The 23035-nt window shown below is 48.1% G+C and overlaps 2 protein-coding genes across 24 annotated transcripts in view; one reads left to right on the top strand and one right to left on the bottom strand.

Annotated features, from left to right (window-relative positions):
- The window catches only part of C2H11orf58 (chromosome 2 open reading frame, human C11orf58), a 38945-nt gene extending 36040 nt beyond the window's left edge, over positions 1-2905 (top strand). Inside the window, exons 4-5 of the mRNA NM_001244873.1 lie at positions 1569-1678; positions 2366-2905. Of these exons, the coding sequence (NP_001231802.1) occupies positions 1569-1678; positions 2366-2593 (338 nt within the window). The 3' untranslated portion in view covers positions 2594-2905. The remainder of the gene's footprint in view (positions 1-1568; positions 1679-2365) is intronic.
- PLEKHA7 (pleckstrin homology domain containing A7) overlaps positions 16957-23035 on the bottom strand; it is a 229981-nt gene continuing 223902 nt past the window's right edge. For 10 of the 23 annotated variants that reach the window (XR_002341555.1, XR_002341557.1, XR_002341556.1 and 7 more), the window contains 2 exons: positions 20200-21920; positions 16957-18316 (listed from right to left, as the gene is read on the bottom strand). Coding sequence is in view for 13 of the 23 variants with exons in the window: in XM_021083278.1 (XP_020938937.1) it covers positions 20210-20310; positions 21778-21920 (244 nt within the window). In the remaining 10 variants the exon portion in view is untranslated. The remainder of the gene's footprint in view (positions 18317-20199; positions 21921-23035) is intronic. The other 13 variants (XM_021083286.1, XM_021083287.1, XM_021083280.1 and 10 more) reach the window with 3 other exon arrangements.

Genomic DNA, 23035 nt, shown 5'->3' with positions numbered 1-23035 from the left:
GCCTTGCTGCAGCTGCAGCATAGATCGAGACTGTGGCTCAGATCTGATCCCTGGCCCGAGAACTCCATATGCTGAGGGGTAGCCAAAAAAGAAAAAAAAGAACTATTTGCACATGTTTTTGGGATATTCTAACTTCTCTGTATACTTGTTGATTAATTCCAATGATTGAAATATTAGATACATAGCATATGTAAACATGTTAACATGTGTCATGTAACATGTGGTGTATACATTCATAAGATATTTGAAGGTATATACATCAACATGATACTCTAACCAAGAAACTGACCTATTTCTGTCTTCATTTTTACTGGTTCACAACATTTAGTATTTTAATTGTGAGGTTTTATGCCTCATTGTTCCAACTGTAATAACCAGAGAGTATTTGTATGTATTTTAGAAGTTATTTAATATGCAGTGTTATAGTTGGCATATTATATTGGTTTTTAGTTTGTTCACTAAGTTTTGCTCTGAAATCTTTGAAGAGTGTAAACTCATTGCAAAGCTTAATTTTTCTTTTAATTTTCGGGGAAAAACTTAAAAACTGGAAGTGAATTAGAATTTGGATTTGAATTGTCTGCTGAAAAGTACAGTTTTCTCTTATGTAAAATTGACCTTAATCTTGGATATTAATAACCGGTCATAACTTATATTCACCTAGAATATGTAGCACATTGTAGAAATCAATGGGTCTTATTTTTCTGGTGTTGAACATTATTTCAAATTGGTTTACATTGCTACAAAAGACAAGAGTCCCTGAGCTTTAGCAGAATGGAAATATGTTTAACTGCTGCATTTATCCTTTTAAAATATGAAATTCTTCTTGTATCTACAAGTGAAAATGTCATGTACAGAAAGCTTCAGTGGTATCGATAAAGTTCTAGTTCTTGGGTGGTAAGTTTATAGATGGTTGTTTAGTATTCTGCTTTGTGACTTAATATGTGTTAAAAATATGTGAAGATATCGAGTGTTGCTTGATCAAATAACAGATAAGTTTATGTTGGTTCAGTAAACTGATGATGCAGAGAAAGGCATGAAGAAGAGTCATTACAAGGTCATTTTATTTAGCCATTCTCTGAACAGAATTGCAATGCCTTTTCATTATTTCTGTTCAAAGACAGAATCTTTTATTTGTTGGAGTCTTTTATGTTTTGTTTGTGACTACAAGGAAACTTTCAGGAGAATTGTTAGACTACAAATAAGCTGAAACAGAAAATGCCCAAATTTTTTAGTAATTAATATTTATAATATCTAAACTTCTGGTAGTTCTGAGATTCTTATATGTAGTTTGAGTTATTACATGGAGAAATGTTTTTCATCTTTGATAAACAACTTTTGTATTTTAGGGGGTTGGTTACTGAAGAAGGAATCATAAATACATCCTCCAATTATTTCATTTGTTAGGTAACTACCTATGGTATATGAACCCATCCACAAAATTCACTGTAAAATTAGTCACACACAAATCAGCCCTGAATATAATAGCATCTGTACCATCGGTTTTTTGTGTAATCAAATATTTTTATTAATTGTGACTGAAACATAACCAAAGTACACTGGACATGCAGGGGAAGAAGACAAGAAAATTAATGAAGAACTGGAATCTCAATATCAGCAAAGTATGGACAGTAAATTATCAGGAAGATATCGACGGCATTGTGGACTTGGCTTCAGTGAGGTAGTAATTAACGTATTTTCATTAAATGGGAAGATAATTTCTAATTTAATCATTTATTTCTGTTACATTACTCTATCAATCAAGAATCCTATGTAGAAAGCTTCCTCTATGTAGTTACCTAAACATTTTCATTATGTTTTCTGTTACTAGCTTAATGTAAATTCTGCTTAGATAATCATTAGAGTACATCTTAAATAGGCTTGAACAGCATACAAGTTAGATGAATTATTTCATGTAAATACTGGTTTAGGAGAGTTTTCTCAGTTGTTTCCTAAGTTTTTCTCTTTTCATATTATAACTACTAGTTAATAACTCCAAAGTGATTTAATTGTGCAACATTGATAACTCTTTGCCACATATATGGATCGGTAGTTAACTTGCCTTATTTACGTAAAAAAAGCATTGTTTCCTTTAGGAAGATATGTTGTTTTCCAGCTTGGGGGGTGAGGGTGAGGGGGTCAGACAGGTCTTCAGAGCCCTTGAAACAAAATCTCACTGAAGTCCCAGGGCATGAAACACACAGAGATGCCTGAGTCCTTAGTCCTTCCCTTGGCACACTCTGATCCTAAGCCAGGCTTCAACTGAATTTCATGCTGAGGGAGTGGGCTGTTTTAAGACCGAGACAAAAATTACCCAGTTTTTGTACTAAATAATTTATGTTAATAACCTGTTGAATGATGTTTTTAGGTAGAAGATCACGATGGAGAAGGTGACGTGGCTGGAGATGATGATGATGATGATTCCCCTGATCCTGAAAGTCCAGATGACTCTGAAAGTGATTCTGAATCAGAGAAAGAAGAATCTGCTGAAGAACTCCAAACTACTGAGCACCCTGATGAAGTGGAGGATCCCAAAAACAAAAAGGATGCAAAAAGCAACTATAAAATGATGTTTGTTAAATCCAGTGGCTCATAACTCCCAAACACTTAGTCTTTGTATTAAAAGTAAGCCTTATTGTTATAATGCACAGTGGAGGACTGCTTATAGAGCACAGACCTTTGTATTATAATTTTTAAAAAGGCCCTTTTAAATAATTACAAAGAGTGTTTGCTTTCAGATGCCATGGGTTACACTTTTATGGGCATGACTATAACCATTTTTTGTAAAGAGTAAGAGTTGTATAAAATAAGAAATAAATACAGTACTCAGTTTCCTTTCATATTAGCATCATCAAACCTCTAACATCATCACCTTTTTACCCCTTCAAATATAGTTATGGTGGAGACACTTTTGTGTGTTAGCTGTTTCTCTTTTTTTTGTTCCTTCATGTTTTTCTCTTATAAAAGTTTATCTGGTACTGTGATGTGTTCATGAAAAACATTCTTTTATACTTTCTTATAAAAGAACTATTCATCGTGGATAATTCTGCTGCCAGTAACAATCTAAATTAATATTGGCAAACGATTGAGTAGGTAGTTTACTCCTGTTGATTCAGCTCTACTCTTTTGGACCAAAGCAACATGAGAGCAAATACTTTTCAGTTGTTAGGATGGAGTTGTAACTGTCCTTTATTTGGAATGTTATGATCCCAAGCAGTCTTTACCTAATTAGAATGACATCGTATGTTAGATTTTTGATAAAATTTGGCCAATTTTTACAGAAGAAATTCTCTGCTCATTTGGTCCTATCTATTTAGGAATATGTAAAACTGGATTTTTTTTTTTTTTTTTTAACAGTAATATGTGACCAGTTTTCTTCCTAAGGCCTAAATAAAGAAGCTCCCCATATTTGGCTGTGATACCTTTACCCTCATTATCTAAAAATGAGGAATAGGCTTGTTGAATAAGAGACTGAAACAGGTTCTCATTATTTTATCCCAATGCTGTTATCTAATTAGATACTGCTTTCTGATTTTATTGCTGCTTCTGGTGGAGTAAAATCAGAATCATTTAACTACTGTTAGGTGGTTGATTTGTACAGCAGATTAACACAAACTGCACTCGTGCTAGTCAATGACCTTTGAGTAACTGGGTTCAAAATCTTAATGATTCTGAGAGACATGTTCAAAGGCTTGAGTTAAACCTATTTGAACTATTATACATCTAGATATTTAAGTATATGTTTGATATGTTGGATTTTTAAAAAATTATTCCTGTGTCATTTTGAAATTTAGAATGTGTTAGAGGAGTGTAGCAACTAGAACAGGTGACTGCTGGCTTATCAATCCATTCTGAAATATTTTCATATTTCAGACTCCCACCATTTTGTTTGTTTTTTCTTAATTTCTCACATTGTTTTTAATAGGCGCTACCCTATATACTAGAATACTGAGTCAGTGGGTAGCAGGCAAAATGTGTAGCATTTAACATAGCATTTGGTTGAGTTTGGCTTTTATTCAAATTTCATTTTAGTCACTGATTTTCAAATACCCTAGTCTGTACAATTGCTTACTACAACTAATTTAAGTAGAAAGTGGGGACTGATTTATGTTTAAGAATGGAAGAGGGAGAGACCAGTATAATGTTTAAAAAAGTATTTTCCTCAATTGTTTAAATATACTGGGTTTGTAAGTCTTGATTCTTATATGTAAATAGAAGAGCCTCCTTCTAAAATACCTACACTAGAAGACCTTTTTTTCTACATCTTCAAATAGAGAAAGTCTCATTCCAAAGTCATTATTTTTTTAAATTCATATATTAATGGACATTAACAAAATTCAGGGTTGGAATAAATTTAGGTATGTTGGTCCATGTGGCCTAGTGTCCCGTCACCACATTAAACCTCATGGGTGTCTTTTAAGCATGAACATTGGGTGGTTTTTTGTTTTTCCTTATCAAAATGTAGGGGGGGATTAAAGGAAGACAGATGCCATGCTATTCTGATATCCTTACTAAAGTACCAGGAGGGAAAATCAGTTTATTTTTGTGCAGTGAAACACTATTGAGTGGAAAGTTGAATGACAACTTTTTTTCCTGTTATTGATCATTTCTTACCTGAAATACACTTCTTCTAAGTGTTCAGCTATACAAATAATCTAATGATGTTTTTATTTTGAAGGTTTTCAGGAGCACAGATTCCAATTTTTTTGTGTATTAATGGGTAAATCCTCTTCTCAAATCTGTAGCTTTCCAAACCTGGAAGAACTGAAGTTACGGAAGAAAGTCTGAAATGACTTGTTCTGATTAAACAATAGTTTGAGAGCAGAAAGGTCATAATCTTTTAGTAAATCTTGAGCAAATAAATTTCAACCACCTGGTTGGCATCAGTGACCACTTAAAGCCACTTGCAGGGCTTTAGTTCTATTGCTTTATCTTGACGACAGTCACATCCTGGAAACTTTGAATATCCAAAAACAACCTTACCTCTGAAATCATGAATGTAGAAACCTCACTTCTGACCATAACAGCTCTATTCCTTTACACATGTTCAAATCAGGTCATTACCCGTTTGTTTTCACCTGTTTGGCCAGCCCTGTCTAGATTTTTAAGTGATCTATCAATTCTATATCACTGCTCTCAGTGAGGCACATGCATTGGGTTTCACATTTTCCCCAGGGTTCTCCCTGAGGTTGTTTTCAACCATAATAAAGGAAACAGGCATGAACAGGTAGCTGGGTGGGAGAAACAGATGAGAATTCAGGGCTGTCAGGAGACTGCGGTTTGGAGGAAAGCATACCAGAGACGGGAAGTGTAGAGTCCCCACATCTACACATAGAAAGCTGCTCCCCTGGGTCCTTGGGTAACTCCTAAAGCTGCACATGAACACGGTAAGATTAGGAGAGCCTCAAGAAACAGCTGCTTAGGCTCTCTTGGCCACAGCTTTTGGAATGGGCAGTCCACCTCAGGGGGAAACATCAAATGTTGATTGTTTCCTATCTTTCCTCTGAATCTGGGCCTCCATAAATTTTCAAAGCTTTGATAGCTCGCTCTTGCCTTCAAATACGTATTTTTGAAAATAGCCTCTTTTTCCCAGTTATTCTCAGGACAGTTGACTCAAAGCACCTTTGTCTCTACTATTGTTAGAAGCAGATTTTCTATAAACTATTTTGGAGAGAAATATTTAAAGGTTTAAATAAATGAACATAATCTTTGTAGATTAGGATATGCAGTATTGTAGAGATGCAATTCGTTCCAACATTATCTATATGCAGTATAGTAGCCTCAGTAGAAAAAAAACCAGAGTTCCCTTTGTGGCTCAGGGGTAACAAATCTGACTAGTATCCATGAGGATGCAGGTTCAATCCCTGGCCTTACTCAGTGGGATAAGTATCCAGCATTGGTTGCCTTCAGCTGTGGTAGAGGTCGCAGACAGAGCTCTGATCCTGTGGCTATGGCATAGGCCAGTGTCTGCAGCTCTGATTTAACCCCTAGTCCAGGAACTTCCATATGCAGGTGTGGCTCTAAAAAGAAAAATCCAATCAGATGTAGGAGAGGGGTGAAATTTGGCAAGTTTTGTTCTAAAATTTATAAGGAAATGTAAAGATCAAAAATAGCCATGAAAAACAAGATGAACACCTTGCTTTTCTGTGTATGAACACTTAACCGTAAAGTTCTACTAATTAGAACTGTGATAGTGGCACAATGAGAGACAAGTAGGCAATGGAATAGGAAAAAAGGAACCCAGAATTAGATTCACATTTATACAGATGCTTGATTATGACCTGTCACTACAGCACTGGGAAGGAAATGATAAGAGTCTTCAATAAGTTGGACATCTATATGGAAAAAATGAAACCTGAGGCCCTCTTCACATCTTACTAAAAAACCAATTCCAGGTAGCTTGTAGATCTGGGAAAGGCACAACAAAACTCCTAGAAAACATTTTTTATGACCCAAGTACAGGAAGGCTTCTCAAGATGCAAAAAAAAAAAAAAAAAAAATCACAAACTACAAAGGAAATATTTACTAACTCATTTACCTTAAAATTAGTAATGTATTCATTAAAAGTCACTGTGGGAATTCTCTAGTGGCACAGGGGATTAAGGATCCAGCATTGTCACTGCTCAGGCACAGGCCACTGCATGGTGCAGTTTTGATCCCTGGCTTGGAATTTGCATATGCTGCAGGCATGCCACCCTGCCAAAAAAAAAGTCACTGTGAAAAGACAGGCTGAAGAAAACATTTGCAATACGTATCATCCATAAGAGGCTGTGTCAGATACTCCTTGTGCTTCACTGCACATTCTCAGCCCCAGCTTTATTCGATATTACTGCAGCAGTCTGGTTTTAGCTACACCCCTCATGTGATGCCCCAGGGCTTCTTAGCTACCCCAGTGAGAGGGTTCATATGGGAGCTACTCATACATGAGGGATCTGGAGATGCGAGGGACTTACCCCCATGTGGGGGGGCATAGATCAAAGGGAGGCTTGAGCTAGAAGATAAATGTTCTCTTTTATACCATAGGTGGATAATTTAGAGGATCATTTTACATGGCGTTTCAGAAGGTCCCAGATTGAGCTCAAGTTTCCCACAACTGTGGTCAGCTTAAGAAGGCATGTGTCTATTGGTTTTCCCTCCTTTACACTTCTCTGGAGTGTTTCCCAAATTAACTGCCTGCAAGAGCTCACTTTTAGGGGCAACCCAGGCTATCTTAGGTAGGCTTCTATCTAGAACAAATAAGAAAAGATACATACCCAATGGGTAAGAGTCCTGACAGGTATCTCACAATAAAGGAAATCCAAAAGGTCAATAAACATTGAAACCAATGCTCAATATCAGTAATCAGAAAGATGTTAATAAATCCAATTTAGGAGTTCCCTTGTGGTGCAGCAGTGGCTTGGGTTGCTGCTATGATGCTGGTTCCATCCCTGGTCTGGGAATTTCCACGTGCCACAGGTATGGCCAAAAAATTTTTTTAAACTTAATTCATACACACAAAAAATGGCTACAATAAAAAAGTTTTGTTTATATTATTGCTGTGTAACAAACGTCCCCAAAGTTTAACAACCTGAAACAATAAACATGTATCTTACGGTTTCCATGAGTCAGGAACTGGCCTCTCCTGGGTTCCTCTGGTTGGGGCCACTCACAAGGTTGTAATCAAGGTGTCAGCTGCAGTCATCTCAAGGGTTGATCAGAGGGAGGGAAGGAGGACCCATTTCCAAGCTTACTCACGTGAGTTCTCAGGTCCTCACTGGCTGTTGTTCAGAGACATGAATTCCCTGCCCTGTGGGCCTCCCCATCAGTGAGCTCACAATGTGGCTTCCCTCACTATGAGTGCGAAAGCAACGAAAGATGCCCAAGATGGAAGCTGTAGTCATGGAGGCTCAACTTGCAGGTGACATCCTGTTATGGTCTGTCTCCTCTTCATTGGAAGGGAATTGCTAGCTCCAACCCACACTTAGCAGGAGGGGCTCACGGAAGGTACAAGTACTAGAAAGCAGGGGTCACCAGGGGCTGTTCAGAGGCTGCTGCCACCATAGCAAGGATGTGGAGCAGCTCACACAGCAGCTTATAACCTAGGTTTACACCAAAAGAGATAAGAATGCACATCTATCAAGATGTAGATACAGATATTCATACCAGCATTATGTGTAACAGCTCCAAACTGGGAATGTCCAAATGTCCTTTGACAGTAGAATGGGCAAATACCTGTGGAAATTCCTACAGAGAATATTGTATCACAGCAAGACGAATGAAACATAGTTACATGGATGATTATCATAAACAATGTTTAAAAACAGTGGGAAAAAAGCTAGACACAAAGGAATACATTCTTTATTATTCCATCCTATTATTCCATTTCCTACGCAATTCAGAAAATGGAATTATAGTATCTGATTATGACTGCTTAGATAGTAAAACCATCAAGAAAAAACAAGTACAAGAGTCAGAAGGCTGTTTGCTCTTTGTGGGAGAGGGAAGGCCTGTGGAGTGGGAAGGGGCAGAAGCAGGGCTCGCTGTATCCTGGCAGACTTGGCTTTCTTGACTAAGGGGGTGATGGCACAGGTGTTTTCTTATCCTTTACTAAGCTGTGTATTATTACTCTGTGTACCTTCTATATGTATGTTACATTTTGCTTTTTCACAAAACTAAACACACACACCCTATCATCGGTCATGCACAGAGGGCCTGGTCAGAGGTAAGTGCTCAGTGCATGACAGCCAGTATCCACGTTCAGGGCTCCTTCGGGTGGGAAATCCTATCTGCCTCCTCTCTCAACTATGCCAGGCCCTGGAAAGAAAGGAAGGCCACAGGGCTGTGCCTCCTGGAAGCTCTGCCATTTGCAGCAGGGTTTGGCCTGGAGGGGGCTGAGAGGACCCAATGTCTCCCATGTTCCCAGCAGGAGGCAGCCGGTGTGAGGGGGAGCGGCGCTGGCCGGGGAGACCTCGGGCCAGGGGTCAGGGCCAGGAAACCCTTTCGGAGCAGTCATCAACTCAGCTCCAAGACAACCCACCTGCCCCGTGTGATTTCAGCAAGAAGATGTGAAAACCCTCCCTAACCACCTCCCTTCTGGAACTTCAATGAAAAGGTCAAGGGAATTTTCCTCCCCTATAAATGGAACGAACCTTTCTTGGGCCCAGAAAGAATTATTTATCAGGTGTTCATGGCATGCCGTGTGCCTTTACAGGGCCCGGCCGTGCTCTGAGGCACAACAGACAACTTTCTTCCCGAGAGCTCAGTTTATAGGCGGACTTCAAAGCCCAGGTCCTCAGAGCGGGGCACGAGGCTCCAGTTCGGGAATTGACATCAAAGGGGCGTGCGTGAGTTGATCTGATGTCGAGGTGGACAGCCGCAGGGCTGCGAGGGGAGGCCTCAGAGGATTCGCCTGTCCTCAGCCCCTGGAGAGATCAGGGAGGCAGCCTGGCAGTGGCATGGCCTTATGAACCCCAACTTCAAAAGCCCTGGGCCATTGCTTTAGGCTGCAGGCAATTGGCTAAAATGGCAGACAGACCCTGAAGAGCAGAAGACTGGGGCAGGGGATAGCTGTTGACCCCAAACTTATTTATCCTGCTGAGCCAGGGACAAGAGAGTTTAAATGTGGAAAAATGGCCTGGAGCCTTGCTGTTTACAATAAGGATCATACAGGAGGGCAAAGCAGTGTGGCAACCGTTGGTTGAGTGTCCTGTGTGGCACCACACTTAAGGATGATCTCATTTACCCCTCACATCACCCATGTAAAGGAGGTACCATTAGTCTCATTTTTTTGGAAGAGGAAACTGAAGCTTAGAGAGGTTCAGTGATATGCCCAAGGTCAGAGATAATAAGGATGGATTTGCATAATCCCTGCCCTTACTACTCACGGAACTAGAGGGAGTTCCCTTCGTGGCTCAGTGGTGAATGAACCTGAACCCAGCTAGGATCCATGATGATGTGGATTCAATCCCTGGCCTTGCTTGGTGGGTTGAGGATCCCACATTGCTGTGAGTTGTGGTGTAGGTCACAGATGCGGCTAGGATCCTGCTTTGCTGTGGCTCTGGCGGAGGCCAGCAGCTACAGCTCTGACTCAACCCCTAGCCTGGGAACCTCTGTATGCTGCAGGTGCAGCCCTAAAAAGCAACAACAACAAAAAAGGAAGTAGGGAGCTGGAGTATAAAACATGTAACAGAGCAGAGAGAGGCAAAGTCATCTGAAGAAAAGAGAAGGCCCCCTGGCCCACAGACCTGGACTTCTTGCATCCTCTCATACATCCAGCGAATTATTTCTCAGCACCTTCTTCATGGAAGACATTGTTCTGGGTGCCAGGGATGATATAATGAACAAGACAAGACCCTTGCTCTTCCCAAGCTTATATTCTTGTGAGGAAGACAGGCAATAAACACGTAAACAAGTCAATTAAAGAATGAGACTGTGTGGAGTTCCCTTCATGGCTCAGTGGTTAACGAATCCGACTAGGAACCACGAGGTTGTGGGTTCGATCCCTGGCCTTGCTCAGTGGGTTAAGGATCCGGTGTTGCCATGAGCTGTGGTATAGGTTGCAGACGCAGCTCGGATCCTGAGTTGTGGCTGTGGCGTATGCTGGCGGCTATGGCTCCGATTCGACCCCTAGCCTGGGAACCTCCATATGCTATGGGAGCCCGCCCAAGAAATGGCAGAAAGACGGGGGAAAAAAAAAAAAAAAAGAATGAGACTGTGATATGTGTTAAGTAATTATCACTTAAATGCAGAACTTCTGTGTCATATTTTCTCTAGTGCTTCCTATGGGGCCAGGAACCATGCTTAACATTTTCTATATAATAATGCATTTAATCCTCACAACAACTCTACTGAAGTAGCTGCTATTACAGTGGGAAAATTGAAGTGCAGAGAGGTTAAGGAAATTGCCCGAGGTTACAGAGCAGGCAAAATGGTGCAACCAGGACTAGATTCCAGGCAGTCTGGCTCCAGAGCTCGCTATCCCTGCCTCCTTACCATGGTGTCAACCTCCTAATAAGGGTCTGGCCATGGTCACAGAGCAAGGGGGCATCTGATGGGCAGTGCCATCTTATTCTGCCCCAAGAAGAAGCCCTGGTCTGGAAATGTAGACACCCGGTCTGTGGAATGGGGGCATCCTGCAGTGGAGATGGGACCTCAGGCTGCTCAGTGACACCAGGATTTTCCAAGACTTTGCTGGTCCTGAGACTACCAGGCCACCTTCTGAGACTTGGCTGCTGGGGCAGCAGGGGTGGGGGGTGTGCATCAGTGAACACAAGCAGCCTGGCAGTTGGGTTCTTACCCAGTTTTCTCCATCTGTCTCCTGAGCCCAGTCACTGTGATCACAGCCCTGAGAGACAGGCCCGCTCCTGGTGCTGACAGATCTGGTTTCTGAGCCCCAAAGGCCAGGTCAAGCACGCCAAAGCAATGGCTCTCCATGGGATCCCCAGGCGATGCTCACTGTCGAAACACAGCCACGGTGGCAGCTTCCATTCACTGGGCACCATGACTCCCAGGCACTGGGTTAGGTGCTTTCCTGTGAGTCTCTCTTCAGGCTGTCCATGAGCGCCTGTCCTCACCAGAGGCAGCTCGATTTCAAGTGACCTCAAATCCAGGCCCACAGGACAGTCCTCCCCTCCACGGCCTCTTCCCAGTGGAACAGCAGCTGCTGTCGTGCTTAAAAGCCCCCTGGAGTCAGATCCAAGCTCCATCTTCAACTCAGTTGCTTTCTAGTCATGGAACCACAGGTGCCTCAGTCTTCTCACAGGAAGTATGGGAAGAATAATACCTACAATCTGGGTAGGCCAGATTATGCAACAGCAGAAAATAAAGCCTAAAATCCAGGGGTCTGAATACATCGAAGTTGATTTCTCACTAGTGCACAGGGAGCTGTGGTTGTGGGGCCTCTCCTGGGCAGTCTCTTTCCCGTGGAGCTATAGGTCAGGTCAGCTAGCATCTTGTGGTTACATCATCCAGATGTGGCTCTCAGGTGTCCGCTGCAGTGGAAGAGAAAGCTGGAGTGACAACACTGTTTCTTAAATGCTTCAGTGGCTGCAGGAGATGTAGGAAGCGGTCTCGTGGTGAATAGTCTCCAAGATGGTCCCTGGCCATCCCATCCCTGTGCATGTGCAGGCCGCCCATCAGGAGGGAGAATCTATTTCCCCTCTGATCTGGCTGCTCTGTGTCTGGCCTTGGTCAAGAGAATGTGGAGGAAGTGAGCCTGTGCCAATTCCAGATCTATTCTTTTTTTTTGGTATGTTTTGTTTTAGGGCCACACCCCCAGCACATGGAGGTGCCCAGGCTAGGGGTCCACTAGGAGCTGTAGCCATTGGCCTTTGCCACAGCCTCACCAGATCTGAGCCACATCTGCGACCTACACCACAGCTCAAAGCAATGCCAGATCCTTAAGCCACTAAGTGAAGCCAGGGATCGAACCTATGTCTTCATGGATACTGGTTGGGTTCATCACCGTTGCACCATCATGGGAACTCCCAGCAGACCTAGTCCACAAAAGGTCTAGCAGCTTTGGGCCCTTGGATGTCAGCTCAGGTAAAAAAGTTCAACTGCCTTGAGAACTTCATGCTGTAAGGAAGAGGAAGCAGCCACAAAGAGAGTCCATGTGAAAGATGGAGATGTCACCAGCCATCCCAGCTCGGGTGCCAGATAGGAGTGAAGCCACCATCCTGGGCATCCCAGCCCCCCTATCACCGCGTGAAGCAGAAGACCTGCCCAGGTGAGCCTGGGCCAGACTGCAGAATCATGAGAAATAAGAAACTAGTGGTGTTTAAGGTGCAGGAAGAGGAGACACAGAGAACGTGCCTGAGCACCATGGGGAGCAGACCTGAGCAGAAGCTTGAAGTATGTCTCCCCAGGGCTCGGCATGAACCAGGGCACATGAAGCCCGGCCTTGGGGCCTGAGAGACACTGGATTGGTGGCAGCATTTCTGCTGCATGTGTGCCAACTGCATCCTGGGTTTGGCCAGGGAGAACTCGCAGACAGACACCCACACTCCTCTGGCGCTTCGAGGGTCTCCAGAGAGGGGAGAGGGCCGCAAGCAGGAGGGGTGGCCTCCCCGGGGCGCAGGGGCAGTGGACGCATGGCCAGAAAGACATCAGGGAGCTGCAAGTGGGAGAACCACAACTCGAGAGGCTGGTTATGGGCCCCTGCACGATATGCCTGCGGACTCCCAGAAATGACTGGGGAGACACAGGCAGAGGGACCTGCGTTGTGTGCAGAAGGGGGCAGAAGCCATGAAACTGGAGTTCTTACTGTCATTGGAACTTCAGTGGAGCTTCATGGGTGCCCACTGGCTAGTGAGGTCCCAAGAAGCACAGGTAGCAGCAGGAAGGCCCAAAAGTGACAGCCAAAACCACTATTTCAGAGTATACGTGACATCCTTGGGGCTCCCAGGAAGAGGTAGGAGGGATTTGAATGGGGCTGGTGGTCCCAGTTGTGGGCACAGACAAAAGATTGGGTATCTTCCACCAACTGTTATTGAAATTCTGACCCTATTTTGACCTCCCCAGGCCAGTCTTCTAGGCTGGAGATTTGGCAAGGACAATGACAGGATTTTGCTGAGCTGCCCAAGCCCTGAGATCTTTCAGCATACGACCTGACTTTCCAGCTCTCCCTGGCATGCTTCTGCCTCTGATCCCAAATTCTAGTTCTAGGAAAGAGGTGCTTTCTGGATCCAAGAGGCCTCCAGAGGCGAACAGAGTCACAAAACTCAATCAAAGAGGGCCATGTGCCTTCAGTGGGCCGAGAGAGGGCCCCTATCGGGGGACACGCTGTGGATGCTTCCTAGGGCCCGGGCCAGGGTGGCAAGAGGGCCCACTGCCATGGCTCCCAAGCAGCACAACATCCCAAGATGTCAAGTGGGTTAGGGACGGAGACGCAGCTCAGGGCCCAGCGGGTAAGCATCTGCGACTGTACAGTGCCATCAAGGGCTGAGGACAGTGGCAGCTTCTTATCGACTCTGTGACCTCAGTCAAGGACCTGCGCCTATTCTTCCTTCTCAGTTCTAAAGCACAGGGTGAGGGGACGCGAGTGGCTGAGGAAGGAGCCCCTTATTCGCAAGGAAAAACCCTCATCCAGCAGAAAGAGCCACTAACGCGTCCTCAGTTCTCTACGGAAAAACCTTTGAGGAAGCTCAGCTGAGAAGCTTCTCCCCTGTCTCCTACGCTGTCCCCAGTGAGCTCAGAGAGGTCCTTCCTAGAGTCTGTGTGCTGCTCCACAGGCTCAGCCTCTCTCCGCAAAGCGCAGCCGTTCCTGGGCTGGTCCACACACTCCAACCGCGACCCACCCCTAAGCAAGCCCTCACTCAGCCTCATCTGCATTTACCGTCCCTTGTTGGGCTGTGGTAGGGAATACTCAACAGGCTCGTATTAAAAATGCCCTTTAAAATCCCAAAGCTTTGAACTAAAGAAATACCTCGAGAAGTTTTCATGGAAAGTTCAGCTCGGCTGGTTCAATTCACTACACTTAGATGCACCTTTTCAAATAATAGGGAAAAAATGTAAGAGGGTCAGACCCAATCAATATGCTTGTTCAAACAGAATTGCGGGGACTGTGATGTGCGCACATTTTGTACTCTGCCTTTGTACCCTGCCACTCGCTCTGAAGAAAGGTTTCTTTGCTCGGCGAGCAATGAAAAGTGGTAGCCTTTGGAGTGGAGACGGCAAAGCAATGGCATGTTTACCGGGCCAGGAGGGGCTGCCGTTTTTCGCATCCACCCCGCCACCGTCTGTCTCTTTGTTCTTTTCATAACGGCACGCAACCCACATGGGCAAAGCCCCTCATGTGCCCTGGCGTCTGATGCTGAATCGGAAGCAGAGGGCTCCCAGCACCTGCCTGCCTCGTCTCAGAAATGTGATTTGTGGATTAGACAAATAATTTGCTGCTTCTTCCCCTCCCTTGGTGCGAACACAAAAGGACTTGCCCCAGAGTACGGTACATGGCAGGGGAGGCTCCCCAAGCTTAAACATCCACCCCCCCACTCCTGCCATCCCCAAGCTGACCTTGGGCAGATGGGAGGTTTCCCTGGCCTTAGGCTGCAACCTACAAGAGCCCAGAGAATTCTGGAGAACCCAATTTAAGTGAAGGTGGCCAAGGGGGAAGAAGGAGAAGGGGCTGCCTGCTGCAGATACCAGCCCCCAGCCAGAAACAAAGGCAGGCAGAAAAGTGAATGAAGGGGTACAAACAAAAGGCCTGCTTTCAGCATCCACGTCAGCCCGGGCACATCTACGCCACACGCACTCACGTCTCAATCGTTTAAATGATGCCCTGGAAAGGCTGAGAATCTGGGCAGTTCAGGAGGTCAGGTGGAATTAGGAATATTCCCCACCACCGTTTCATAGTCATCCCAAAATGTTCTTGCTAACATGAAACAGACACCCTGGGTTCAACCTGGACCTCGGCTCAAGTTAAAATCAGGAGTGGATGTTTGCAATGGATACAGAAGCATGCTCACCTCCCCTCACGCAGCAGAAACGAATCTGACTAGGAACCATTAGGTTGCAGGTTGGATCCCTGGCCTTGCTCAGTGGGTTAAGGATCCGGGGTTGCCGTGAGCTGTGGTGTAGGTCGCAGATGCAGCTCGGATCCTGTGTTGCTGTGGCTGTGGCGTAGGTCAGGGGCTACAGCTCCAATTCAACCCCTAGCCCGGGAACCTCCACATGCCGTGAATGCGGCCCTAAAAAGCAACAAAAATAAACAAACCAGAAGAAGCGAAGCCAGAATCGTCCTGCCACATGAAGTTTCCCAAAGCACCTCCCACCTGGAGGGTCCCTGGTCAGCCAGTACTTCACAGATGGCCCATCTTACCTCAGGTAATGAGTCCCTTCGAGGGGGTCGGGCCACGTTGCTTGCTCACAGGTGACGTAGCTGGAGGGTGCCTTTTCCAAACCACACGTGCTCTTCGTGGAGTCCGAGTTGAAGGCCTGCCATGCTGTTGGAAATCTGGGCTGAGATGCTTACCGAATAGGCTAGCCCTGCTCCCTGCTAGGGCTGGACAGAACAGCGAGGGGTCGTGGCGCTCCCGCCTACACAGGAGGGCGTGTGTGAAGCAGAAACTGTGACCCAGTAGCAAGAGAACCACTGACATGCTTTGCTGAGAGAATGTCTGCAGGCGGCCACCCCAGGTGGGGGGATTTGCCTCCTGTGCCTTTCTTCTCACCTGCACTCAGTTATGGACAAATCCTTCCCCCCCGAAACCCCACCCCGCCTCCCTTCCATCTCTCAGGGAGATATCTCCAAGGAACGCTGAAAGCCAGAGAGTATGCTCCATGTTAAAATTCAAAAAAGAGGTCAGTAGCTAGGAAAGCAGCAGTGTCCCCTCTTCAGAATGCCTTGGAATCTGTTTTCTTCAGTTTAAATAGTTGGAAAGTCACCCTAAACCTCCAGTGCTCTTCTTGGCAACAGAGGAAAACTGCCACTAACAACAAACTTGGAAATGCACATTCCTCGATACTGAACCGCTCGCCTTCTGTTGTGAGCATACCTTGCAAGTCAAAGCCAATTAAATACGAATCCAGTTTGCAATGGTCCGTCACTAACCCGCCTCATTGGACACCGCACGCGGACTGGAAGAGGGCCTGAGGAGTCCCTCCTGCTGTCCTGGACTGCAGTCCGCCTGCCAAACCAACCCCATATGGGAGGCAGCAGCCCAGCAGCCCCTCGACAGCGTAGCGTGGGGTGGGGTGGGGAGCCATCCCGAGCGGCCGCTGAAGCCCAGCCAAGGACCCCAAAGTACAGGCCTTCCTCCCCCATGCCTCCAAAGTCAATCAAGTGTCAAGGACCTGTCATCAGGAGAAACTTCATCGGGGAACACAGCAGGATCCAGAGCTGAAAACGGGATTTTCCAAAGAAATGGGGAAAAAAACACACACACACACACACACACAACAAAAAACACACTAACACAGGCCACTCAGGAGAACATAGCCAGCAAAAAAGCAGGAGGCATATCAGGTTATTATTTTAATCTGTACATCACATTTTTTTTTTTTTGCAAACCGTTACACTTTTATTTAAATTAACTTTTTCTTGCAAAATATTCATTTCATTTTTCCAACAAAATCTTATAAAGGCAAAAATAAAATCTTATTTTGGCAAATGTCATGAAGTTGATACTGGCAGCATATGGAGTTAGTTAAAAATAGACAGCAACTTCTAAATATATTCAAGATTATTTTTCTGACCATAGTCAAAGACAAATTTTCATTTAAAGTGTGGCTCCACGCAATGGAGTTTTGTTTTGTTTTGTTTTCCACCTCATTTTCTAGATGCAGAACATCATGAGCTCATGATTATATAAAGGGCCACAAACATTGTGCCTGGCTTGGCAGCCCCCTCCCCTTATTAGGCTGGAAGTCAAGTCACAGTCCTGCCATCAGCCCTGCTGGCCATCAGGGATGGTGGGGGACCGTGCTGCCTGCCCCCTGCCACCCACTCACGTCCCAGGGTAGCTGACCTGTGTCCTCGGGGGCAGGCCACAAAAATCCTGGGATTCCTATCACAGCCTAGTGTGGTCACAGGGGGTTGCAGACGGATACCACCTAGTGTGACATTTATTGCTTATGATACAATCAAAGATGCATCTCGCCTTTTCTGCACTTCAAAGTGTTTTTTGTTTTTAATGAAAGTGAATTGGGTTTTTGTTTGCATTTTGGTGAAGAGCCCTTTGCTAAGAGACCTTCGTGAGTGGGTTGGGAACCAAAACTCCTGGACACGCCATTGACGCTAAACCAAACCTAAGGCCGAGGCGCAGGCTTGGGCTCCACGTGCCATCTCGAAGCGGGTCATCAAGCCAGGTCAGGGACGGCTGATCTCTGCCCCGGACAGCACGCCAATGAGCCTAACACTGGAATCCACTGGAAGCGCAGCGCCAATCCAGCCTCACTTGGGTTCATCAGAGCTTGGACTGGCCTCTGCTCACTCTGCCTCTGCCTCCACCCACACCTGCCACCCACACGGTACCTGAATCCGTAGGTGCAGCTCCCAAATCTTGCAGCCTCACCTTCTCAGCCACTCAGCCCTTGAGGTGAACATTATAAAATAGGTCCTGATTCTAAAAGACAGTGTCAGTACTTTACAGTGTGTATCAAAAGTGCCTTTGTCACATGTGAAAAGGAGTCTGAACTAAACCAAGCGGGGGTGTTGGGACCAAGCCCTGCAGAGAACGCTCCACAGTCCGGGGGCTGCTCCGTCTTCCAGCCTGAACCCCTGCTTGGCGGGAAGGGGTTTCCTTGAGGGAGGAAGGATCAGTCTTCTCGGAGGACACTGTTCGGATGGTCCCTGGCTCTGGACTTCTCTGCACGTTGGATCACGGGTCAGTCACTGCCTGGGCTGGCAAAAAAGCACAGAGACAATGAGGGGCTGGCAGGACCCCCAGCCCACATCTGGGAAGCAGGCGGTGGGCATGTCTGGGCGCACACATGACAGGCAGAGGCAGGCTGGCAGGAGAGAGAGCAGCAGAGCATGGGCTGGGGCAATGCGGCCGCTGCTGGGGGACCCCCGGCTTCTAGGACTTGTGGCACCCCACCTTTCCTCCACCCCCGTTTCTAGGACATTTCCCAGACACATGTTAGCTCCTGGGTTGGGTCCCTGCTCGAACAGGGCAAAAAGGCCTGAGCAAAGAGGAATCCGGAGTCCAGGTCTGGCCCTGCCCTGCATTTGCTGAGTGACTGTGAGGAACTCTCTCGGTCTCTGTGGGCCTCTTTTTTTTTTTAACCTAAAAACAGGGGGAGCACACCAGTCTCCTAATGAGGATGCTGGAAGGCTGAAAGGAAATATGGACGTGCTCCGGAAAGAACATCAGAGGCCACCTCACCGCCACGGGGCACCAAAAGCCAGGAGGAACAGAGCCACCACCCCGCCGCCTCTCTGTGGCTTGGGATGGGGTCACCACACTCAGATCTCTAGGGGAAAGCCACACACCCTCCCACAGCCCCGAGGACTCTGCGGCCTTTACAAAAGGCCTGGCTGCAGCATTTTCCCAGGCTCTTCAGTCAAGGGGTCCCTACTGCACACCTCGCAGGAGCCTGGCCCAGCAGGCCAATCTCCTCCTGCCCTCCTCAGGCCCCGGGGGTGGTTGGGGGGCGCTGCCAAAAGGTCACGCACCCACCCCCACCACATACCCCGTCCCTCGCTTCACTCCCTCTCTTAATATCTCGAGCTTCCCCGGGCTGGCCCACCTGGGCTCACGGTTGGCAATGGAGAACAAAGGCTCTGAACTGGCACAGAAGGGGTTCCCCGCCTGGCTCTGACACTCGCCGCTGCGACTCCTTGGGCGAGTCCCTCACGGTCTCTGAGCTGCTCCCCTCAGCCATAAAAGGGGGTGAATACCTCTCTGGGGTGGTTGTCAAAGGAGACGCTCCTGGCACCGAGTGGGCGCTCAGCAACATCAACCGTAGCTACAGAAAGAGGACAAGCGGGGACACCCTACTCACAGTTGGACACCATGTGATGTCAGGGCTGAGACTCGATCCACCATCCCTGTCCAGGGACTGGAGCTTCGAGAAGGAACAGCTGAGAACTCAGGACAACAAGCCTAGACGAGACGCTGGCCTGCCCGGCTCCTGGTCTGGAGCTCCGTCCCTGTTCCCAGGCCGCCTCCTCTCATCGCTAAACGCTCACGGGAGGAGAACGCAGAGGGGTGCTGCTGGAACATTCTGCACGGCTGAAGGCCACTGGCCCCTCCCCCAAGCTTGCCTTCCTCTCCCTCCCGAGATGCTCAAGCAACCAAAAGGGCAGTCCTCGTCCTTGTTCTGACACCAATTCCGTGTGACCTCATTGGGTTCGTGTCCTCATCTGCAAAACTGGTTTTCCCCGGCTTCCGGTTCTTCAATCTCTCCGGCCAAAGCCTCGAGAGCGAGAGGCCAAGGCTGACACCTAACTCCTCCTTTCCGACCGCTGTCCTCCCTTCCAAGTTGGCAGCCGGCCTGCACTGGTCCCTGGGGGCCACTGGGCCGCCTGCAGGAAGCCAACACAGCTCAGGCTCCTGAGATCACATGGTCTTGGCTTGGATCACTCAGCCTCTACTTATGGGGGCCACTGAGCACTGAGTTCCTAAAAACCACCAGCCCCCCGCCTGCCTCCTAGTCCGGGGTGGTCTCCCCAGCAGCCGCTTTGCCCACGGAAGGAAGCGTCAGCAGGGGCACTGCAGTCATCTCAGCGGGGTAGGGGGCATGCTCAGCACTAGGTGGGGTGCCACGCCGGGGGGCTCTTACTTGGCAGGTGTTAGACAAAGGTGTAGTGAAGTCCGTTGCTTAAGGGGGGGTAAGGTGGCACCGTCCTGGAGGACAGGGGGCCTTTAGGCGGGAGGAGGGCCAGCTGCTGGGCTAGATGGGCACACAGGGATCAAGTGGTGCGTCAGGCTCCTCGTCTGCTCCCACAGCACCAGACGCCCCACTCGGCAGGGCCGGTGCCGTGGGCCCCCCGGCCCAGCACTAAAGGCCTGGGCTTAGGGGCATGTCCGTGGGGCCTGGTGGGGGCCTGGCAATGTCTGAGGTGGAGCGGGGAGCAAGAGGGAGGAAAGGCAAAGGTGGCGACTCAGTGGGGGCGTGACCGTGGGGCGTCAGGGTGTTATGTGTGGGGCACGCTCGCCTGCTGGTGCTGAGGAAGCCGAGGACAGGAGGCCCACAGGGAGAGAAAGCACAGCCAGAGAGGAGGGCACTTTATGGAGGGGACAGTGCCCCGGCTGGAACCCTTGACATGGGAGGAATTCAAAATCGCCACGATGGGCCACAGGGAGCCCCCAGGTTTATTAGGAGGGCAGGTCTGGAGGAGCATCTGCTGTCTCCCCAACAATGGCCCCCTCTCAGCCCACCCACATATCCTCAGGGGAGTCAGGACAGCAGGGATTTCAGGGACTCTGTCCGGGATCAGAGCTGGGGGACAGAACAGGCTTCCCCTTGTCCTCCGTCACGCCTGTAGTTTCTCGAGGTGATGTTAAGGCTATGCTCCCCAGGGCTGGGCAATTGGGACCCAGCAGGGCCCCCCCCCTTGGCCACTTGTGGACCCTTTGGTCAGGGTGGGAGGACAGGTGGGGACCGTGACACCACTCAGGCTCTATGACCATCCTCCTCACACCTGGCCAAGGCCAAGGACACCACCTGGACATGCAGTGGCCCCTGCATCTGGGGAGGAACTGTGAAGGCTCATACGGGGAGGCACGTGTGGGCAGAGAGAGGAGCCAGGAGTCTCCTGGCTGAGAGAGAACACCTTTTTACACACGCATATACACACCCCCTCACACCCCATGGTGCTATTTTTCCCCCACTGGGCAGCAAAGTCCCTCTTCCCCCGTCCTGCTTTCTGACACAGGCCACTCTGATATGGTGAACAGTGGCTCTGATTTGGGGATCAAAGTAGGAGCCCCAGGGAGGGTTAGAGGGACCCCCTTCTGCCTTGCCCGCACAAGAAATCCAAGCACCAGAGCCTTTCCTGCCCCCCTTCTTCATGAGGCCAGACATCTTAGCCTTGGCCCTTTTGTTCAGAAGCCTGAAAAACTTGTTCCCACCTAGCAATCTCACAGGAAACTGAAGAGCAGCACCGCTCTCAGATTTTAGAATGAGTCACCCCTCTGGGACCTCTCCTCTGACACCCCTCCAGCTCCCGCCGCCTCGCCCATCCCCTGTGCAAGCCCTGAGGAGCTCGGAGGACAGAGGGATACACCACTGTCCCTCAACAACCAAGCTTGACACTCGCTTTTCCCCTGACTCCCTGACAGGCCATGCTGGGCCCTAAGCCCAAGGAGCAGGGATGGGGCCGGCCTCGGAGGCTGCCCCTCCCCACCAGGACCTCACCTGCCACCTGCTTGCTGCGCTGGGAGGCCTCCGAGGCCAGGGCGTAGGAGATGTTGATGATGCGCTCCTGCTCCTGCAGCTGCGAGTCCAGATCGGCCACGCTGTCCCGGTCCTGGCTAGATGTGGGCTGCAGGTTGCACATGCTGCGGGAAGGAGGGCCAGAAAGCAGGCTGGGAGCCTCGCCACCGCTGGCACCTGCCTCATGAGAGGAGGGCCAGAGGAGCTCACCCTTTGGGGGCCTCAGATAAAAACGGTGCACCTCCTTTCCTGACCAAGGCGCACATGCTTCTCCCCAAACACACAGTCACAGTTGTGGTCCTCCTTTGGGGAATCACAGACCACAAGATAAAGAGTTGAGCTTCAAGAGTTTCTGTGGTGGCTCAGCGGTGACGAACCCATGAAGATGTGGGTTTGATCCTTGGCCCCACTCTGTGGGTTAAGGATCCGGCTCAGATCCTGCATTGCTGTGGCTGTGGTGTAAGCTGGCAGCTGTAGCTCTGGTTCGACCCCTAGCCTGAGAACTTCCATATGCCACCAGTATGGCCCTAAAAAGCAAAAAAAAGGAGTTCCCACTGTGGTGCAGTGGTTAACAAATCCGACTAGGAACCATGAGGTTGCGGTTCGATCCCTGGCCTTGCTCAGTGGGTTAAGGATCCCGTGTTGCTGTGGCTCTGGTGTAGGCCAGCAGCTACAGCTCCGATTAGACCCCTAGCCTGGGAACCTCCATATGTCACGGGAGGCGGCCCTAGAAAAGACAAAAAAAGCAAAAAAAAAAAAAAAGAAAAAAGAAAAAGAAAAAGAAAAAATAGGAGTTGAGCTCCTATTAAATCCAGATGTGAAAAGGCTAACCCAACTCTGAAGGGAGGCCCACAAATACCAATTTATGTTTCTGAGGCTACACAGGCTGATGGGACAGGAAAGCCACTTCCTGGGGTCCCATCCTGGCCTCTGGGACCTCAGGACAAGGCTGGGCCCCTGGCTCTGGTCTAGGAGTCGGTGTGAGGGAAAAGGGGTCCTAAGACTAGGATGCCATCCCTGAAGCCACTCTCCAGCTGTGCCCACTTTACCCCCACACTTGCCAGGGCCATGAGACACAGCGTTGGGGGCGAGGGTCCAGGATGGCCCTCCGAGTGTTTTAGGGCCTCCCAAATGACCTGGGTACGCTTCCTTGCTGATCTGCTGGTGACGTGCTGAGAGCTGCCTGCCTGGCAAAGCACCCACCCCAGCCAGCCCGGCCCAGGGCCATTCAGTTGAGACC

This window comes from Sus scrofa, chromosome 2 (genome assembly GCF_000003025.6).
Source record: "Sus scrofa isolate TJ Tabasco breed Duroc chromosome 2, Sscrofa11.1, whole genome shotgun sequence".
Classification (NCBI taxonomy): Eukaryota; Metazoa; Chordata; class Mammalia; order Artiodactyla; family Suidae; genus Sus; species Sus scrofa.
This window is presented reverse-complemented; position numbering and strand designations above follow the sequence as displayed.